We start from the raw sequence: 21,144 nt of genomic DNA, 5'->3' as shown, positions 1-21,144 counted from the left end.
GTTTCACCAACATCGTGAAACAAAAATCTTTCATGATATTTCTCAAACATCGCAAAACATAGGTTGATTGAACAATATTTGACTAACATCATGGAACAAATATCTTTCATAATGTCTGACAAATATCACAGAACGTGACTAATTGTGCGATGTTTTGCCAACATCATGGAATGAACGAGGATCTTTGGCGATGTTTTCCAAACATCGCGGAATGATTTCACTAATGTTGCAAAATAAGGATGTTTTACGATGGCCAAATTTTACTTCATTGATAGTTCAATTATAACCTGTATAAAATATTACATTTTCTGGTACATATTCAAATACTAAGTAAATCATCCATTTTCAGTCAATAAATCATTCGACAACTAAAGTATGAACTCACGTACAATTCACAATCAAGATGAATCTATACATAAAGTTTATAATCCAAAAAATAAATTGTCTAGACATCCAAAGAGATGGTATTTCCAACTAAAAGCACTAAGAGACCATATTTCTACCAAAAGCAAACAATTCACCTCTAACCAAAAGCAAACAAACTCATTATCCATCTGTCTATAATAAAACAAATGAGTTCATAAGTCGACAATCTAAAGCGCAAAAGGCCCCTCTACCATGCATGTCCTCAAAACCACATCTTCACAAGTTCTTGAATCACGGGATCCCTATCAAAAAGAAAAACATAATCAATTAATTGCCTATATATTACAGTAACAAAATACATATATTGTTCTATTATGTTTATAAAAAAGATTTAGAGACATATTAAAAAAATAACTTAAGTAACTTACATCATAAATATGATAAAAAGATATTCTGTGATGCACATAAAGCTTCCAAAATCTTTTGTTGACGCTCCATCTACGCCTTAATGTCTACAATCTCATTCTTCATCTCTTGATTATGCTTTTGCGACTGCTCCAACTCCTTTTGAAGTCTCTTCTTAGATATAAAAGAGGAACTCTTCCCTTTGGACGAGGTCCAACTCCCAAACCATAGACATAATCTGATCTGATCCCCAAAACTTTATCGCATATCTGGTCTGCTATCATAGGATGACCATCAGATATGGACTGCTCTAGTACCTGCATCATTTCATTCTAACAAAATTCGAAGATGATTAATTTCAAAATAAAAATTAAGTTCACTTAAAATAGTAATCATAATTTTATTTTTGTATAGTGTCATCACCCATTTTGCCTCACACTCGAGAGTTGTCCATCTATCTGAAGTGTCACCATGACCTGGGGTGTAATGAGTATGATACCACAACATAATTCGATTGCACTCTTTCCATTCAATTTATTCTCGCTCTGTTTAAAAGATGAGTTACTATTGCAAAAAACTTAAATGTCAAATAATATTAGTCATAATCAAAGTACGACATCTCACAATCTGATACCGTATAGGTACAAAAGCTTTTGACCCGGTGTTTGCTTGGCACTTGACAAAATTTTTGAATTTTTTGTTATGCTCACATGTTAGCTGAAAAGATAGAAAATTTTATGCTAGTCAACTTAAAGTAGATTCTTTAAAGGAGATATTTACATGCAAACATAATGCAAGTTATACTGACCTGTGTCTTTTCTTTACTCCAGTAAGTACATAGATCTATCCATTCTATCATACTCACAGTACCTGGCTTTGAGTCCTTTCCATGGTTAAGGTAATGCATATGTAGTCGATATCTTTGATCCTTTGACTTCAATGAAAGAAGCTTCTTGACGCTAGCACAAACTTCCTCATCCATCTTTAAACCCTTGACATCTAGTTTTTACTGCAAACAAGTATTAAATACTAGTGAACAAATATGCATAGAATATAAATACAACTATAATGATTTCTACTTACCTCTAGTTTGTCAAACGCAATCTGCATCTCCACCTTTGTAAATTTGGTCCATCTAGGCTTGATAGATTAGATATTTTGAGCTATCATACCCAACTCATTTAATAGCTTGGCGGATTGAACAGCATTAGTGGATCGCCCTTCTTTCGTTGAGATGTTGATCTCTATTTTTTTACCAAGGGCTTTGTTTATCTTACTTAACCCAACCCTTCTAGTACAACCTCTTTTCTTTCGTCCACCCATGCTCGTGGACCCTACAAGATAAGCAAGCAACAATAAGAATGTTAATTTAAAAAAATTTAGGTGACATTGAGTATAAATAGGTATATAATGATTCGTACCTATAGAGCGAATATCATAAGTCAAATCCATGGTAGGATGTGTGTGCTCAATAGGCTCTGGCTCGTTGGGTGGTGTATGAACTTGTGACGATTGAGAAGAAGGTGGTGGTGCAGGAAGTGTGACTTCTGTTGGTGTTGGATCTAGAGAAGCTGATGGAACATGGACTGATGGTGACTGAGGAGAAAGTGGTGGAGCCACGATACCATGACTCTGAAGAAGTTGCTGATACCTAGATAGAGGGAGTGCAACATCAACCAGAGATGGAGCTGAAGGTGTGACTTCTGATGGTGCCGGATCCAAAGAAGTTGGTGGAATATGAACTAGTGGCGACTGAGAGGAAGATGGTGCAATCACAGTGTCACGACTCTAAAGAAGCTGCTGATACCTTGACCGTAACTGTGACGGCAAGACCATTCCCTGGATCGCTGGCTGTTGAGTGGAATATAGTGGATCTGGATCGATGGCTGCTGGTACTTTTTTTCTTAGAAGGTGTGAATTCCAAGAGAGTTTAGACCCATATCCAGATGATTGCTTATCATGCACAAAGTTTTGATGGTGTTGGAGGTATGGCAACATCGATGGCTTCTTAACCTTCAAGAGGGTTTTCAACATCGTAGAGGCCTAGAATGATACAAGATTCATTGATGTGCTAAGCCTTACCAGACCCAACGGTGCAAAAGAGGGCCTAGGGATGAAGAGGGGAAAGAATTCAAGTAACGCTTGATTTCAATATCTGTGCTTTATAAATCATCTCATGGAGCAAGTATTATTATGCATAATATTGATAAGAGAGTCAAGGTGATAGAAATTAAGGAGATTGACTAGGGATTGAATATGGGAAAGTGAACAACCATACAATAGTGTGGCATATTATTTGGAGAATCTATCTCCATAGGGAAGAACAGACAAGAAGTTATCCAAAGTCACTAATCCATTCCATGTGAATTGTAGGCTTCCATCCAATTGTTGGTATATAATTGGCTGTCATGGCTCGAACAAAGAAAGATATTATTGGAGTGACATAAATCTAAGCTGTTACGGACAAGCTCAGACTGCCATTTTTCTCCTGTCGACTGAACAGCTAATAGTCATCAAAAACTGCATCATTCTCTCCCTCTCAGTCATTCCAGGTAGCATAAAAGTGTGATTGCATATCTCTGTCTAATATAAAAGTTTGCTATCCGTGAAAGTGCTTTTGTTACATCATAACAAATATTTACAACCAAGCTAATGAAAGTATGCAGCAGCGAGAATCAAGGGTTGACAAGTAACACTTGGTTGAGGGAAGCAAAGTGATTGGATTATGAATGGAGGAAACCATCTGTATCTCATATCTCCATATGCTCCCTGTTAGTTGGGATATTACATTATAAGACATCAGCACTCCATATCAACTAGTATATGGATCGTAGACACTCCAAATCTCTATTCATCCTTTCAATTACTTCTGGACCTTCTAGGAACTCTTTAAACCATTTTGCAGATAGTCTTGGAGTCCTTTCTTGTGTCTCGAAATTCACATGATAGAGCCCAAACCTTTGAGTATAGCCATAAAGCCACTCAAAATTGTCAAGGAGCGACCATATGAAGTAGCCCCTGACATCAGCTCCTTGCCTGCAACCACACAAACACATATCCAATTATTTTGTATATATACTTAAAATAAAATAAATCTCTCTGTGTATGATATTCAGAAAACAACTTGCAGTTTGTTAGCAAAGTCGAAAGAAGTGCTTTCTATATTTTATAAATCAGAAATATGGATTGCATTACAGAATGTTGTTCTTTATGAAGGTCATTCATGTTTATTATATCCTTAATTTTTTATACATATCATAGGTTCATTGCATTTGATAAGCATTCTTGTGGATGTAACATCAATGTTTATGAATATCTAATTTTTTGTCTAAAGCTAAAAAAAAATTCGTTAATGAAACAACCTAATAATTATTAATCACCTCACAGCTCTTGTCAAAGAAGTAAGGTAGCCATGCAAATATTCCACTCTGCTCGTGTCATTCAGCATATCTGTTGTTGGATCATTACTAGTACTCCCTTGTGCGTAACCTGTGCAGATCTATATTAGTATCCACATGAAACTAAAGTATATATCGGAGTAATCAAAGTTTATGTGTTAGAAGTGGAGGGAAAGAGACGGGAGAGGGTGAAAATGCAGCAACTTTTTTTTTTTTTTGGCACAGTGGCTAAATGTTTGACTATTTGAATACCAAAATATTTGGCTACACCATATTTTAGCTGACCACAAGAACAAGACTTCCCCACTCATCTAAAAGAGAGTAGCTGTGTTCATAGGTCTAGATGATTAATCAATCAATTGTAAAACTATCATGAAATTTTAAATGATGGGAAATGCAAATTTACATCAACGAAGATATAAGCAATAATAAAAAATCCATTTTCCTTGCCATTTTTTCTTGACTCACCATTTTCAGTAATGAACATGGGGATGTTATTGTATCTTTGCATAATGTACATGATTATCTTCTCCATACCATCTGGAAACACATAATTATCCGGCATTGAAGTCTACAAGAAAAGATTCAGTTGGTAAGTGACTTTGTGGGGCATGTAAAAAAAAGTCCAAAATCAAATGGTATTGTCTTAATGCTGTGAGGTGCTAGAATGCTAAAAGCTTTATATCGTCATTTAAAGCTTGCAAACATATGATTATTCTAGTTCTCCTAGTCCGATGAATTTTGTTGCTTAAGAAATGTACTGTTGTTCTTCTGCTCTTACTGGAGTACCAATTGGAATCCCATTTCTTTCCCCAGTGCTCATCACAAACGCAGTCGACTCTGTTTTGCCTCCCTCACATGGAGAAAATATGCAGTCTTTTACATATTTACTTGTGTAATGATTGATACCGATGAAATCCAATTTATGTTGCAATTTTCTTCTATCCTCAGATGAAAATGTTGGTAATCTTAAACTCAGGACCTGGCGCATTTCAGGAGGATATTCACCAAATATGACAGGATCAAGGAACCTGCAAACATGAATAATTATATCTCAGATATCATGAATACTAGGATAAATTTATGTAATGCACCAGCTAATGATGGAAAGTCTCATTTAAGTAATAAATATATGAATCATTTAAGTGCTTGGTGTCTTCACTAACACCCATTTGAAGTATGATTATCAATTTACCATGCAATGTCGAATGCTAAAGCCCGTTGAACTGCCAAACAATCTGCTGGAATATCCCTGAGTGGCTCATACCATCTTGCAGATATTGCAATACCAATCGAACCTCCTTGCTTCACCTAAAAGATAAAAGAAAAGATTAACATTTTGTCCACCATCATATAAATATAGATTTGAAGAATATATATAGGGCACTTTTTTGAGATTATATTGCTGCCATTAAATGTTGCAAAATACGCTGGCCCAATATCTCTCTAAATGATATGTTCTATTTTGTCTTATTCCCCCCAGTTTAGCATAATAAAAGTGAAGCAAAATCACTTTGATTCTATTAGTATGACATCTACCTGATATTTCTTTTTGTATATTTCGACTGCAGTAGCATGGGCTAGTATGATGTTATGTGCAGCAATATATGGTTCTATATTTGAATCACCAGAGAGGCAATCACCATAAGGCTTTGAGCAATGTTGAGGAGGATATTCTCCAGTTATAAAACCCAGTATCACAACAACGTTTGGCTCATTGAGTGTACTCCAATATTTAACTTTCTTCCCAAACGCTTTAAAACAAACATCTGCATAATGTCCGAAGTCTTTCCTGTATTAAAAAAACAAAAAAAGAACAAAACTAAAATAGTCACAGCTGAGTTAGCTCTACCAAGATTGATTGATGAGGTGATACTTAGCTCAAGAACTCAGTATGTATCAGTGTGTCATATTTTCTGAATTCTCCTGCTTCATAAATGCTAATGTACTATTATTCATATTATTCGTATTTTCTTCATATTATTCCTGAAGAGATGATATTTTTATTATTTAAAAAAAAAAAGGAGAAGTGAAAAATGATTTGTAGTGAAGGAAAGAGATTATACTGTATTTGGGGATTCAGCCATGCACCATATTGATCTTCAAGATCTTGAGGAACATCATAGTGATTTAATGTAACAAATGGCTGTATCCCTGCATCAATAATAAAGAGGGAATATCGACTATGTTAAAATTGCAAAACCAACTGTTAGACAGACAGACATTCAATTTACTTGCAATTTAGATTCATTTTCAATGCTACGAAACAAGGAAAGCAGCCAAAAAAAAGAAAAACAAAAAGGAGAAGCAATACCTTTAAGTAGTAGAGCATCAATAAGTCTGTTGTAAAATGTGATGCCCACTGAATTAACCTTCCCAAACCTACCTCCTGTTGCCAGTAGGCTAAATTTCCTTAGTGAAACTAAATCATCAGTCACTGGAAACATATTAGTGTACCATTGCTAGACTATAACTCACTTGGTAAAATTCTTGACCAAGATATAGAGAATCTGTAAGCATTGACACCAAGTTGATGCATGAGTTCAATATCCTCCTGTTTGAAACCACACTGGAGTAACTAAAATCTTATGGTATCATTTTGAGAGAAAAAATCTTTCAATATCTAAGACTATTTGTAAAAACCATTACATAACAGCTCATAGTGTAATAGTGAATTCTCAATTTATATAATGAGTTAATAGCTGCATATGCCAAGTAACTAATAACCGTAGTTTCAAAAATTTCACCATATATTCCTATGTATCCACATCATGTTTTGGTGCAACTATTCTAAATCTGTATAGTTTGCATGGTTGGTCTTACTAAGCATATAAATTTTTTGTAAGAATTGTGGTAGACGATATTCTGATAATCCAACCCTCCAAAAAATCCTCACCATGTAGAGATGATAATGATCGTCGGCAATGTCTCCATCACTGTCATCCTTGATATGACCTAAATAAAATTCCAAAAAGCAAAGAAAAGATATTGAAGATCCTTCTAGAACACTAGATCTTTGCAGAAAAGGGAAAAGAAAAAAGTCTTTCTTCATGAATATTTAAGCTTTGAGAAATATATGATGCCTTGATATTTTTAAGAGAATACAGTGCTATGAGCTAACAAATTGTGATCCACCATTTCCATGAGTTGGGATTGCTTGTGCCATCGCCACAAGTTTGACTTGTCATCCACATTAAAATCTCACAAATTCAAATGTTATATTGTTATGAAGGGTGCAAGGGAATGCAAATAAAATAAAACCAGACAATTGAGCTAATCAATTTGTAGCCTGAGTGGTAGATCCGCTCCTTAGTTTGGAATGATTCATGAGTTCTAGTCTGGTCAAGAACTCCTAGATTCCAGGTTCTTAATGCTAGGCTAGACTTGCATGCAATAGCTAGAATGGATGGTCCTAAAAAAAAAAAGCACATCCTCTTATTGTTTATCTAACTTAACAATATACTCTTGATTTTGAAATTGTATTATATCTCTTTTTTCTCTTTTAAAAGAAGAAATGACCAAAAATGCCAATTTTCAAGATGGTAAAGTTCTTGTCATTTAGACCAAGTGGCAAGTCATACCTCATAAGCATCATGAAGTGAGAACGGGCATATCAATTTAATGAATGAATGAAATACATGTACCACTGCTTGGGGCATCTGACATGAGGCACAAATGGCATAAAGGCTTGTTCAACTAAATTTGGTTCGCATAGTGTTTGGAATTGTGGAACACTGTAACAAAGCCCTAAGCTAGAAGCTCTATATTCTTTCCTTTTTTCCAAAATCTTTTTTATCCAGTTTTTGAATCTCAATTAAGCACTGCAAGCATTACTGAAATGTGGAGAAGCAAATAACTTACCTGGTATATGAGTGAATACATCCCAATTGCTTAAGCTTTTGTTACCTTCTAGGTATGCACCTTCTATCTGAAAGATAATTGTGAATAAATTATGAGATATATCAAATATCAGTATTGGCCCTAGAACTCACTGAACTCTTTAAATTTATCTATATATTCTTTCTTGTATTTTATTGCATTATGTTGGGATAACATACAATCAACAAATAATAATGCCACAAACTTTTTCCCCCTTTGTCCTTATCCTCATGTAGGTCCCATCGGAGGAGGGACCATATAAACAAATTTTATATATACATATAAATATAAATAAATATATATATACACACACACACACACATATATACATACATACGTACGTACATATATATGGATATATATACATATATATATATAGATACATATATATGTGTACATATACATGTATATGTGTACATATACATGTATATGTGTACATATACATGTATATGTGTACATATATATATATATGTATATATATATATATATATATATATACACACACACACACATATATATGTATATATGGATATATGGATATATGTATATATGGATATATATGATATATACAGATATACATACATACATACATACATACATACATACATACATATATATATATATATAATATATAATAATATATATATATATATATATATATAATGAGAATGTAAAGTTACAGTAACTGTTAATTAAATAAGGGCTGTTACTTAACTTTTATTTTGTTTATCTAGATAAAATAGTAATTTTAAATTCAACTATTTTGTCCACTAAATTGGGTGACTGGACAAATAATGCTATTGTTTGTTATTGTTGAGAATCTTTTCCCATTCACTTAGCCGCAAGCAAGATGAGCAATAAAGATTATTATTACAATGTGTACTGCATAACAAGCATGAGTAGTTGAGTATTCTTTTGGGTTTCGTGTTGTTTCAGATCAGGTTGAGTCATCATGAGTAATACATGCCATAATAGATGGCTCTTTGGAGTCCGAAGTGGCCTGACGCTTTGACTCCGGAGTACTTCAGACCAATGTCTTTGCACCACCCTCTACATAATGTGTGTAAGGATTGTGGTTCGACATCTGAAGCCGTTGATGCCTCGCATGATCAGCACGGTGCAGGATGCTTTTGTTAGTGGTCAGACTATCACCGACAATGTTATGTTGGTCTAAGAGTTTATGTATGACCTCTAGCAAGCTCCTTGTCGACACAGCCTCATGGCGATCAAGTTGGATATGGAACGAGTGTATGATCGGATGAGCTGGTCGTTCCTTCAACGGATGCTTCAGGAGCTAGGGCTCGGAGAGAGATGGATTGGTTAGATCATGGACTGCATTGAGGCCCTGAGCTTCGCCATCCTTGTCAATGGTACCTTGACGAAGTTCTTTGATTCCTCTGTTGGTCTTTGCCAAGATTGTCCCTTTCCCCTTACCTATTCATTTTATGCGCTGATGCATTATCTAGGACGTTGAGAGCAGCAGTTCAGGAGCAGGCCCTAGAGCAGAATTGGCCTGCCCCTGGTGTCCAGTCACTCTCGCATCTTCTCTTTGCAGATAACTGCCTCCTCATTGGGCATGCTTTGTCCCGAAATGCAGAGCACTTTGCTTCCATTGTCGGGGCCTACTATCGGACATCGAGTCAGTTGGTTAACTTCAGAAGTCTGCGGTCATCTTCAGCCTGAGAATGAAGCCCCAGGTGAGACTGGCAATCAGGGAGTGCCTAGCAATATGGGAGAAAATGAGGATGCTGACTTACCTTGGTGTTCCGATCACGAGCTGTCCCCTGAGGCGGGCTGAGTGCAGACCTTTGAAGCAGTGAATCCAGAAGCATCTTCAAGGCTGACAAGCCAACACCCTGTCCTTCATGGGCAGGATGACTCTGATGAGATTGGTGCTGAGCTCTCTTTCGGTGTACCTCTTGACCAATACGGTCGTATCAGTTGCTTGCATTAGAGAGATGGAGCAGTAGTTTCGCAACTTCTTGTAGGGATCCAGGCATGATCGACAGCGAGTCCATCTATTGTATTGGAAGGTGGTGTGCTAGTCTGTGCGGGACAGTGGCCTTAGGAACCATTCCTTGATGATGAGGAGAGAGGCTCTGATTGCCAGACATGCAGCCATATTCCTTATTCAACTGGACTACTTGTAGAGTAGGATGATGAGGGCCCGCTACGGTGGATGGAGCCATGGGATCCCCATCCAGACTGTCCGTGATTGCTCGTTCATCTAGAGAAAGATTTGTGCTCGGGGGTCTGATATTATGGATCAGATGCTTGATCGAGGATAGGCATTCAGTGGAGGTGACCCAAGATACATGGATTTCGAGTACTTCTCTCTCTTGCTGGCCGATCTTTATCAGCAATGAGGTGAGGACCACATGAGGATTTTTGACCTCAATACTGTAGACAGCTCGAGTTGGAGAGTTCAGAAGATCAATCGGCTTTTTGGGGGCCCACTAGCAGAGCGGATCCTTGCCACCTCAGTTTTGGTGCACCCCAATCTGGATGTTAGGGTCTAGGGTCATTCCTGCTACATGAAGGTTCCATTGAGGGACCTCTTCCAGTTGTATGGATCGATGCCAATCAGGAAGATCGAGGCTGCTTGGATTTGGAGAGTAGCCGCTCATCCTAGGGTGAGAATATTTTTATAAAAACTTGCATGGAGCCGACTCCCCACACGGACACTTCTCAGGGAGAGGGGCATGGAGATTTCGACCTTATGTCCGATTTGTGGGATGGAGGAGGAGTCTACTGAGCATGCTATTCTGCATTGCCCTAGGGCGAGAGTCATCTGGAGATAGGCGGATGATATCCATGGGAGACAAGCACTGACCCATGGCTAGATTTCTTCCTGGGCTTGATCTGTCAAAGCATGACCGATAGGACGACCGCAAACAGTCTTGTCTCTGTTGGTGAGATGATTTCTGCTCGTCAAGTGGTGGAGAGAGCTATCTGTCTTGCACTGAAGTATTGCCAATTTGACATTGCCACTCCGTCCCTTGATAACCCCGAACCCTAGAGCTTCCTGACTGCCTGGCAGTGACCTACAGGGTTCTTTCCATCTCTTGGGAGCCCCTCTCTTCGGGATTTGTCAAGATGATCTTTGATGGTAGTGTCAGAGATGGGAGAGGCGGCGTGGGCTTCGTCATTCATGGCCCTGATGTTAGGCTCTCGGTGGTTGGTGGTTTCCACCTCTTTGAGCCTTCTGTCTCGGATGCGGAATTTCATGCCGCCTAGGCAGGTGTCACCTTTGCCAGACAGCAGCTTCACACAAAGAGGATCTATCTTGAGGGTGACTCTGCTACCATCATTGCTTGGATCTAGGAGAATGTGAGACAGCTCGAGGTTCATTCGCTTATTCAGAATATCTGGACCTCCCTTTGTCAATCTATTGTGGTCAAAGTTCGGTATGTTTACCGGGAGGCTAATACTGCAGCAAACTGGGTAGCGGCTTTTGTTGCGGAGCACTCTGGTGATTGAATTTGGAGACAGGATGAGGATTATCCACGAGTCTATGAAATTTTGTATATCCTGATCTTTTAGGCTGCTCTTGTATCAGACTGGTGTGACCGTTCGTTTATATCAAAAAAAAAAAAAAGGGGGGTGAGGGAGAAATTATTAAATAGATAAGGTTCACCATGAAGAAGGATAAAACTATTTTCTATTTATTCTCTTTCTTCATTTTTATATGTAATAGAGCTAGTATGATTTCATCCGAGATCCATGATTGATTTAATTCCCCAAATAATTTTTCATTAAAGAGAAGGATGGATGGGTGGTAACTTGATCAAATGATAAAAGGAAAGAAAAAGAAAAGATTTTACCAACTCAATCAATTGATACTTATGCAGTAAACTTGAATTTGGCTCTAGGATCCATCGATATGTAGCTTTCTCTGCGTTGCATTTTAGAGGCATGCAAGGAAAATAACTGTAACTGCAGGTCCCCCGTAAGCCTCCATGAGGTTGGTAGGTGTTCAACATGTCAGGTAACTTCTGGTGCCTTTCCCATCGCTTTCTCTTGAGTCTAGAATTTTCATCCCACCATACACCACCCATGTAGCGAATACGTTTGATGTTTGAAAATCTTTTCCAGGATCTCGTGAAAAGATTTGATGTCACATCGGTTGATGTGATGCTCTTTTCGCCGACCAGTAATTAGCGTCTAATAGACCTAGTGGTGGAGCCGCGGGCACCGACAGCCCCCGTAAACTCGGCAAAGGTCCCCTCAAGAATCTTATATGAGTACTACTATAGACCCAAATCGACCATCAAACAAATAGATATGGAGAGAGCAAGATACTGTTTCCATACAGCGTCGCCGTCAAATACTGCAATGGATCAAAAAGAGATTGGTCTCACGGGATGTTACCGTCAAACACAGCGTTTTGTTCCACTAGTACTCCCACCTTCTCCACCAAATTGAAAGACGAACAAACATCATATAAAAAAGCATCGTGTCCCCATCTCTCTTTGTACCACCATCCACTTTGATGTTACACAGCAAGAGACAAATCATACCTTGCCAAGCTAAACCTACCCAACCTAATAATGGGTGCTAAAAAAGCATCGTGTCCTCATCTCTCTTTGCACCACCATCCACTTTGATGTTACACAGCAAGAGACAAATCATACCTTGCCAAGCTAAACCTACCCAACCTAATAATGGGTGCTAAAGATAATGTTACAAACCCGCATCCGACCTCAATTGCTAAGTTCTGATTGATTTTGATTTGATCTAGACTTAAAAGTAACACGATGGTGGAATCGTGGCCGATAATAATTAATAAAGTAACAAGTTTGTGGATGTTCGGCCTATAATGTGAATAATTGTGTAATCGCTATAGTTAACTTTGGTCAACTTTGTCATATTCCATAGCTTAAAGAAAATCAAAAAAGAAGCCACCCTCCAAAACCATTATTGACGATTAAAATGAAAATATTCCTTTCAAAAAAAAAAAACAAAGACGATTGTAACGAAAATAATGACCGTTAGTGCGCCGTTAATTAACTCTAAATAATTGGATGTTTTAGCCTTCAGGGATAAGATGAAGGTTGTAACAATGACTCTTGGTCATTAATAAACACAAACAGTAAAATAATCGTCTTGAGTCATAACGAATGCTATTAAACTGCTAAACACAGAGAAATACCCACATGGCTGGCCTCTGAAGTCATTATAATGGCCATTGTTTTAAATTAGGGCAAAAAGCAGGATCACCAAAAGATAAAAAGTTAATGGGTGTTACCTGGTAGGAAGAAGTCGAAGTTCCAAAGAGAAACGATGAAGGGAACTCGCCCCGGTCGAGCCCGGAAACCGAGCAGAGCAGCTGAAGAAACAAACAAAATGCCAACATCCACGTTTTCTTCTCCTCCATGCTTCAGGACCAACTTATCTGAGGTGGGTTAGAACAAGCAGTGGGAAAAACTGTGGCCTGGGAATCCACCTGGTTAAGAGTGAGAGAGAGAGAGAGAGAGAGGAGGGATTGCGTGTTCTAAATTAGAAACCGGCACGGGCAAAAAGGAAAAGAAAAATTTATACTTGGATCCTGAACTTGACGTGCTATTTGTTTAACCTTTTCCTTCTGTACGAATGTTGGCAGGTGGATATGTATGTCTCAAAATAGTACGAAGGCGTGGACCCCCTGATGGTAACGAGTGGTTGGGATCTCTTTTTCATGAGTAATTGAAGACAATTTTTGTTGAGGTGATCGACATTGCGCACTGGACTAAATTATTAGGCCTAAAGTCTGTGCATATTAACCGTGTTTTCAGAAAAGGCCGCATTTACCACGACTTTTAGTTTCCATCGGAGAGGAAGGTACTGACTAGCTAAGCTAAAAGCGTATGGTAAGTTCATCCCAAATGTGATTATTGGTGATGGAGGATGTCAGTTTTCTTTTTTTGTGTAGGTGTGTGTCTGGGTGGGTGGGGGGTGCGCTGGCTTCATAGCCCAAATATCAGTTCTATTTCATTGAACATTAGAATTAAAGAGAGAGAGCAGATTCTTTTTCCGGCAGCTGTTCTAGAATTCCAATCTGAGCAGATCCTCAAGCAATGCCCAACGTAATAACCTGCCATCCATACGCATTATGATATTGATAAGCTACAAGTTGTGCTAGTAAATTAGATAAACTTCTCTTGTCATGAGATTTTGAACTGCAGCTTTACAGGGAGGTCTAAGGCAGGAGGAAGAAACAACCTTCCAACATAAATAGCAAGCCTCTTAGGAGTGCTAACCAAGTATCCCTTGCATAACTTTTAAGGCCAAATGATATCCATATTAGGTAGATGCATTCTACCACATAAGCTGTAGACAAAACCAATAAAAGCTCCATACATCAGATGATTCCTCATTAATTACTAACCATAATTAACAAGGATTTAATTTTTGAAAGTTTTGATTGGCTCTTTTTCATCTCATAACCAAGCATGCATGATTAACAGTTAATGAGAAATCAACTGATGCGTGAAGTTTTATGGAATTTGCCTATAACCTACATGGTAAAATGAGTCTAGCTAATAATTTCTCCTTGGATTCTTTACATGTGGAGTTTCATGAAAGACCAGACAAGAGGACCCATCCATATTCTTCACCGATGAAAAGCAGATCAAGTTCAGCAACACAACCAGAGTTTCGTAGATGTCAACAGCATCGGGATGAAATTTGTCACCTGCCACAAAAATGCTTGTTTTATTTCCCCTTTCTCCCATGGCTTCTGTCATTACCTTATCACAAGACTAGTTATGCAGCATACACAGTGGAAAGTAACACAAGGACAAGAATTATGTGGTCCAATTCCATAAGCTCCTCGTTTCCCGTCATTTGATCCTCATGAATTCTACAAGCTGAAAGCAATGGCCCACATCACACCATCAGGTTCAGAGAGTATTAGCTCGCCAATCAACTCCTCGGCCTCTTTAAGAAAACCACCAGGGCCAATGACATCGATCACAAAAGCATGGTGACCAACTCTTGGAATTATTTCATACTTGGTCATTGAGTCAACGAAAACATGTCCCTCAAAGACCAGCTAGTTCTTCATGACTATAAGCTGTAAGAATGCTGAGGAATGTGACATCATCAGGCTTGTGATTCTTCCATCACTAGGAATAGCATGAGTGCTTCTACAGCATATCCCTTTCTTTGCTAATCTAACAATCACAGTGTTCCATGAAATTATGTCTTCTTTACATTCCACTTTCTTTACATTCCAATTCTTTAAAGACTTCCATCCAAAATAAGTTCTTTAAAGGCCTGAAGGGAAGCGCTTACCAAGCACATTTTAAATACATGTCTACGAGAGCACCGCTCACACACTAAAATAGGCGTGGACTTCCCTGCCATCTCACCAAGCATCTCACCAAGCACAGACTCTTAATACACTAGCAGAAGTGGCCACATCTGACTGAATTTTATAATTGAGCATTTTCCGAAACAACAAGAATGCATCACATTGTAACCATTCTGAGCTCATCTGCAAATAATAGCTGTCCATGTCCTGCATTGAGCTAAAAAAAGATTGACCTCAAGATTGCTCTTGATTACAACAGAATGCAATTGCTTGCCTAAATCTATACCCTCCAAACAAGCACATGCACCAAAAATGCCGACAAAAGTGAATTCATCAGGCTCAAAGCCAAGTCCCTTCATCAGGCTCAATTACCCAATCCTCACCTCAGCACCAATCAACAGAGACCAAAAAACCACCGGGCACTGCTAGAGTTTCCTGTAGCTATATGGATGCCAAGCCATTCTCTCAGCTCCCGCTCCCTTCCACTGCTCTTCTCGCCCTTTGGCAGCTCCTGCTAGCATCCCTCCGACCACTCCACTTATCATCATTAGCAGCTGCTGGAACCTCTTCAGCATTGAAATCCCAAACCAGGGCTCTCCTCCACGGGAAATCCACTCTCAAAAGCCCACAAGCTCTCAGTTCCCGGACTCTCTCCAACAACACATGCACCTGGTTTGGAATCGCCTGTGCCGAAAATAGAAGCCGAGTCATCACTGAGATCAGCCTACATCGTGCTGGCTTGTCAGGTAAGCTCAACGCTCTCAACATCTCCTCTTTTGCTTCTCTCACCACCTTCGGCTACCTCTTCAGTGGCCATACCACCTGTTATTGGCACGCTCTCTTCTCTCACATCTCTTGATCTGTCTCACAATCTTCTCTCCGGCAACCTGCCACTGTCTTTTGCTAATCTTTCTCGTATCTCCGAAACCGACCTATCTCACAACAAATTCACCGGTGACATAACTGCATGCTTCTCTGCCAATTGGACAAAACTCAGCTCCTTCCAACTCCAATTCAACCATTTCACTTGAAGAATACCTTCTACGATCTGCTCCCTGACAAATCTAAAGATCCTGCATCTGTACCGAAACCAGATATCTGGTTCCATACCTCCAGAAACTGGTAACATCAAGAGTCTAGTTAGTCTACACTTAGCCAAAAACAATCTCGCTGGTTCCATCCTTTCAGCCCTTGGTAACTTGACCAATCTAAGAACTCTTTACCGTTACCAAAACAAACTGTCCGGTCATATTCCCCGTGAACTAAGAATGCTTCATATAATAGAGCAATTGGGAGTTAATTGACAACCATCTGGCAGGTTCCATCCCTCCTAGATGTCCTAGATGTCTCTTCCAATCTGCTTGTTGGAGGGATACCAAGGGAGGTAAGTGGCATGAGCTCACTACGCAACTTGAATTTGAGTAGTAACAGGCTACCTGGAATGATGTCCAATCTGGAAGTTCTTGATTTATTTGATAACCATCGAAGCAGAGCCAATACCACAACAACTAGAGAACATCTCTAATTTGCATCCGTTGGATTTGAGTAACAATGGATTGAATGAGAGCATTCCACCACAAATTGGTGAGATAGAAAGCTTAAAGGAACTACTTGATTTGAGTCATAATTGCCTTGCAAGAGAGATACCATCACCACTAGCAAAGTTGACTAATTTAGTATCTTTGTGGTTGTCGCACAATAATTTATCTGGTGCCATACCTTCATCCATAGCAAGCATGATAAGTTTGGCATCCACAGATGTATCATACAATAGTCTAGAGGGCCCACTTCCTCCCAGTAAATTATTTCAAAATGTTCCAGCGAAGTGCTTTGCCATTAACAAAAGCTTATGTCGCGTTGTGCGAGGTTTGCCACCTTGTGGTCCGATCATGGAGAATACTCATGATTCAAGGAAACCATTTCCTAAATGATTATTCTTCTATCACCTAGAGCACTCTGATTTGGCCCCAAAGCAATTATATCAACCATTATGATAGTGTAAAACCACAATCCAAACATCTGAACCTGATATTGTGGTTAAAAGTCAATGTGAATCATTCAAGGGAGCTAATATTAAACAGATGACACTAGAGCACTCTGATTTGACCCTAAAGCAATTATATCGATCATTATGATAGTGTGCAACCACGATCCAAACATCTGAACCTGATATTGTGGTTTTAGTGGCTCAAAGTCAATATGAATCATTCAAGGGGACTAATATTAAACGGATGACACTAGAGCACTCTAATTTGGAACTAAAGCAATTATATCGACCATTATGATAGTATGCAACCATGATCCAAACATGCAAACCTGATATTGTGGTTTTAGTGGCTAAAAATCAATGTGAATCATTCAAGGGGGCTAACATTAAACGGATGACACTTACCCATCAAACAGTTAAATGTAAAGATCTAGATTTTTTTCTCATCTCTCTTTTTAATGTGAAATATTTACCACTTGATAGGTAGCCTACAGTCACATCATGTCCAACGCACGTAACTAACTCTCATGATCGCCATAGCAAATTAAGACTTCTACAGTGATGGTTTTTTTAACTCAACTTTCCCCTCCAAATTTTGTGTATTATTCTGTACAACCAAGTAGGATGGAGTACTTGTAGATGGCTACCATCCCATCATATGGGATTAAATAACTAATTTAGGACCTATTCAGATGGTTGGATCGTCTACGAGATTCATAGGTTGGGCCAGCACAATCAGCAAAATTATAGGATTATAGATTAGTCTTTTATTTGGACTGGCCCATTTCAAAGATACTCTTGGGTAATTAAGAATATAGGCATAGCCTAGCCTTTTAATTCAATAATTTTGCTGGTTGTGCTGATCTGGCCCATGAATTCTATAGGATTGTCAGCCCAATCATCCAAATAAGCTGTTAAGTGGCTGATTTAACTAGTTTCGTCATCAGAAGGATAAGAAGATAAAAGAATCACCCACCAACTGCCGGTAGAGCACTAGTCCAGGAGATGCTGATCAAAGCATAAGAGAAAATACAAAAACGGATCTCGAGGGTTCGCTTAGAAGCGAGCGCCCATCATGGACCCTTCGTGAATACAGCGTTCAGCCGTCAAACAGTCTGGGCCTTTATCTGCTTCTAGCCAGAGATCAGTAAACTCCCAAAACAGGTTTTTCCATTCTTTAAAGAGCAATTCTCTGTTGATATATGTTGTAATAACTCTTTAGTAATCTATCAAGCTGAAGTGCTCTTTAACCCACGAATTATAAACTTAAGAAACAAATAACAAGCAACATAATACTTCTATGCCAACAATGTGTCATACACCAGTGCCAACAATGCAACTATAAACGGAAAGCAAACACAAAAATTATCATGAAAGAGAACAACACAGTCACTGATTTCTCAGTTAGTTGGTGACTGTTGTTGGCGGTGGCAAGCATCCAGATTACATCAGGCAAGCCTAATTTGAATTTCTCTGGAATTTCATTTGTTCAGGAAGGGAAAAAGTAAATCTTAGTCACCTATTTTTAGATAAGTTTACTATTACACTCGTACCAGAAGATTTCCCAAGTCTTCTTCCTAAAATAAAGAGATATTCTCGATGCCAGCTTCTCGCTAACACCATTTTCAATCAGAGATGTATAAGTTCAGTTCCAACTCCTTGAATTTCTTTACAAAATCAGAGAAAACTCTATCTTACAGGCAAGACGAAGTATATTGTTGGTGACGCAACTTACAGTTCCGAGAAGAAAACATCAATGGAGGATCAGATAGAAGTAGCATATGAATTTTATAATTAAATAATGGAGGGCAGGCCAATCGCTCCCTAATAATGAAAGAATATCCAGTCTGTTCATATCCAAAAAGCTCTAGTCCTTTCTTCCAAATAAAGAATAAACAAGATCTTGACAGCGTCATGAATTCAATTATTTAGCAAAAAAGAACAAAGGATAGATCGAAGTAACATTCAAGCCTCAAGATTTACGAATCTAATCCAATACCTCACTATCCACATTACGAAGTTTCGATGTGCATATTATATCCAACAAGAATGCAGAAAAGTAACGCATTAATGGAAAAAAGATTCAAGAAGAAGGCTACCCGGCTTCCAACTGCAACGAGGTGCCGGCCCACTTAGCCCGGACCGAGACCTGGACGTCCTTCGGCCGATGGTTGTCGGCGAAACACAACTCTCCGGCGAACCTCAGAACGAGGAGGAAAGAGATCAAGAATGCCATGGAAACCCTAGATTGGCGACGGAGCTTCATGGCCGGATGAATCTTGGGAAAGAAAAGCTCCCACTCGCGGGGAGAAATCCGAACCTAGCTTCGACGCAAGATAGATCTCATCGAGGTTTCTTCGCGAGAAAATAATCGAAAATTAGGGTTAGAGATTTTATATCCTTCCGTCTCCTCCGAGCGGGGAGAGAGAGGATCCAACGTGCCGCTGGACTTTGACCGCGGACTCGGTGGCCGCGCTCAGCGAAGGTGAACGGTATAGAGGCAGCGAGGGTACATAACCATTCAAGTTAGTTTCGAGACCCAGAGTACCGTCCAATCGGTGGACCTTTCTTAGGTAATACGCTTCATAATGTCCCGGCTCGCTGTAGGGGAATATCCGGCGCAGGATAAGAGAATCCGGTCTATCTGAGCCATTGGGTGTTGATATCTCGTTTCAGGGACTCGCTTTCTTTTTTTGCTTTTAAACCAATCGGAAGGCTGAAATTCGCCGCATGCTTCGTGAACGGTAAAGGTCGCATAACGACACGTGGAAATCCGCGGTCACACGCTGGCCCGTCGAATGCCGCCGCACCTTGCCCCGGTGTCGGGTGTCGAATGTCGCCGCACCCGTCCAAGGCGACACTCTAACGTTACCCAGGTCTATATAATCGATCATAACGGTCGTCATTTTTTTCTACTTCCGTTATTATAGATGTCCTGCGATGGGATCCAAATTTGTTATGACGGTCACTATAAAATCAAGACAACTAACAACCATTATTTTGAAGTTCAAACCATGCCTTGAGCGAGATGCCATGGCAGGGTGAAGCCAGTTGGGAGAGTGATTTGATGATGATAATTTATTAAATGAAGGTCTATCATGCCATCATGCACATGATAGTTTCAAGTGAAATTATTATTCAATGGATTATGAGTATGTATGTATGTATGTCTCTCTCTCTCTCTGTATGTATGTGTATGTATGTATGCATGTATGTATGTATGAGAAAGGAAAAAAATATTTGATAGACATTATGACATAACTACGGTAGTGTTTAGAAGATTCTAAATATAAAGATAACATTATAACTATAGGGTTTTCTTTTCAAAATTGTATATATGGTCACATCTAGTAGTCAAATTAAATAAAAGTATATTCAAGCAAGACTAACAAGATAAATTTCTTGTATGGCTATCGGAAGAAGAATTAGTAATTGTTAGGATTTGACGCCTCGAGATTCAGCCCACATTGAGCCCACAGCGAGGTTCGCGGCGAAAAACGGAGTCCAACGAGATCAAGATCACCTGAAACGGAGCTCGGATGGAGGAGATACGAGCTTTTGAAGGCGGCGGGCGGCAGCGGTGCGGCCGCAGGCGGCGGCGCGCGGGACGCGCGACCCAGGCCCACGCGGGACGCGAGACCCAGGTCTGTGCGGGACGCGCGACCCAGGCCCGCGCGGGATGCGCGACCCAGGCCCGCGGCCCCTTTGCCCCGGTCCACCATGGACCGGGAGGTCCACGGCGGGGCCTGTGGACCGCGTGGGTGTTTCCCACGCATTTCTCGCGGTCCACGGCACTATTCCGTGGACTGGAGCGC

The 21,144-nt window shown here is 39.4% G+C and overlaps 1 protein-coding gene, 1 long non-coding RNA gene and 1 pseudogene across 16 annotated transcripts; 1 reads left to right on the top strand and 2 right to left on the bottom strand.

Annotated features, from left to right (window-relative positions):
• Positions 1-376: 376 nt before the first annotated feature.
• LOC105044228 (uncharacterized) lies at positions 377-2,674 on the bottom strand. 4 transcript variants are annotated; one of them, XR_012140442.1, is made up of 8 exons: positions 2,579-2,674; positions 2,193-2,422; positions 1,855-2,105; positions 1,580-1,780; positions 1,406-1,488; positions 1,195-1,316; positions 795-1,103; positions 377-668 (listed from the first exon to the last, which is right to left on the bottom strand). It is a non-coding gene; the product is annotated as an uncharacterized lncRNA (long non-coding RNA). The 4 variants fall into 4 exon arrangements; XR_012140444.1 differs by having other exon boundaries at positions 1,396-1,488; positions 2,193-2,668; XR_012140443.1 differs by lacking the exon at positions 2,193-2,422 and having other exon boundaries at positions 379-668.
• Positions 2,675-3,349: 675 nt separating this feature from the next.
• Positions 3,350-19,811, bottom strand: LOC140857062 (beta-glucosidase 18-like). 12 transcript variants are annotated; one of them, XM_073255325.1, is made up of 13 exons: positions 19,429-19,811; positions 13,297-13,494; positions 8,031-8,097; positions 7,066-7,124; positions 6,648-6,747; positions 6,484-6,558; positions 6,236-6,323; positions 5,709-5,961; positions 5,365-5,480; positions 4,951-5,200; positions 4,638-4,740; positions 4,152-4,260; positions 3,350-3,807 (listed from the first exon to the last, which is right to left on the bottom strand). In XM_073255325.1, exons 2-13 carry the CDS (start codon positions 13,423-13,425, stop codon positions 3,588-3,590), a joined length of 1,569 nt encoding a protein of 522 aa, XP_073111426.1. In that variant the 5' UTR covers positions 13,426-13,494; positions 19,429-19,811; the 3' UTR covers positions 3,350-3,587. The 12 variants fall into 12 exon arrangements, 10 of the variants coding, with proteins under 10 accessions (XP_073111426.1, XP_073111425.1, XP_073111427.1 ...); XM_073255324.1 differs by lacking the exon at positions 19,429-19,811 and having other exon boundaries at positions 13,297-13,607; XM_073255326.1 differs by lacking the exon at positions 19,429-19,811 and having other exon boundaries at positions 6,648-6,738; positions 13,297-13,605.
• Positions 15,788-17,367, top strand: LOC140857063 (uncharacterized; annotated as a pseudogene).
• Positions 19,812-21,144: the final 1,333 nt, after the last annotated feature.

The sequence above is a fragment of the Elaeis guineensis genome, chromosome 4, assembly GCF_000442705.2.
Source record: "Elaeis guineensis isolate ETL-2024a chromosome 4, EG11, whole genome shotgun sequence".
Classification (NCBI taxonomy): domain Eukaryota; kingdom Viridiplantae; phylum Streptophyta; class Magnoliopsida; order Arecales; family Arecaceae; genus Elaeis; species Elaeis guineensis.
The sequence above is the reverse complement of the archived record's forward strand: the minus strand, read 5'-3'. Positions and strand labels throughout refer to the sequence as shown.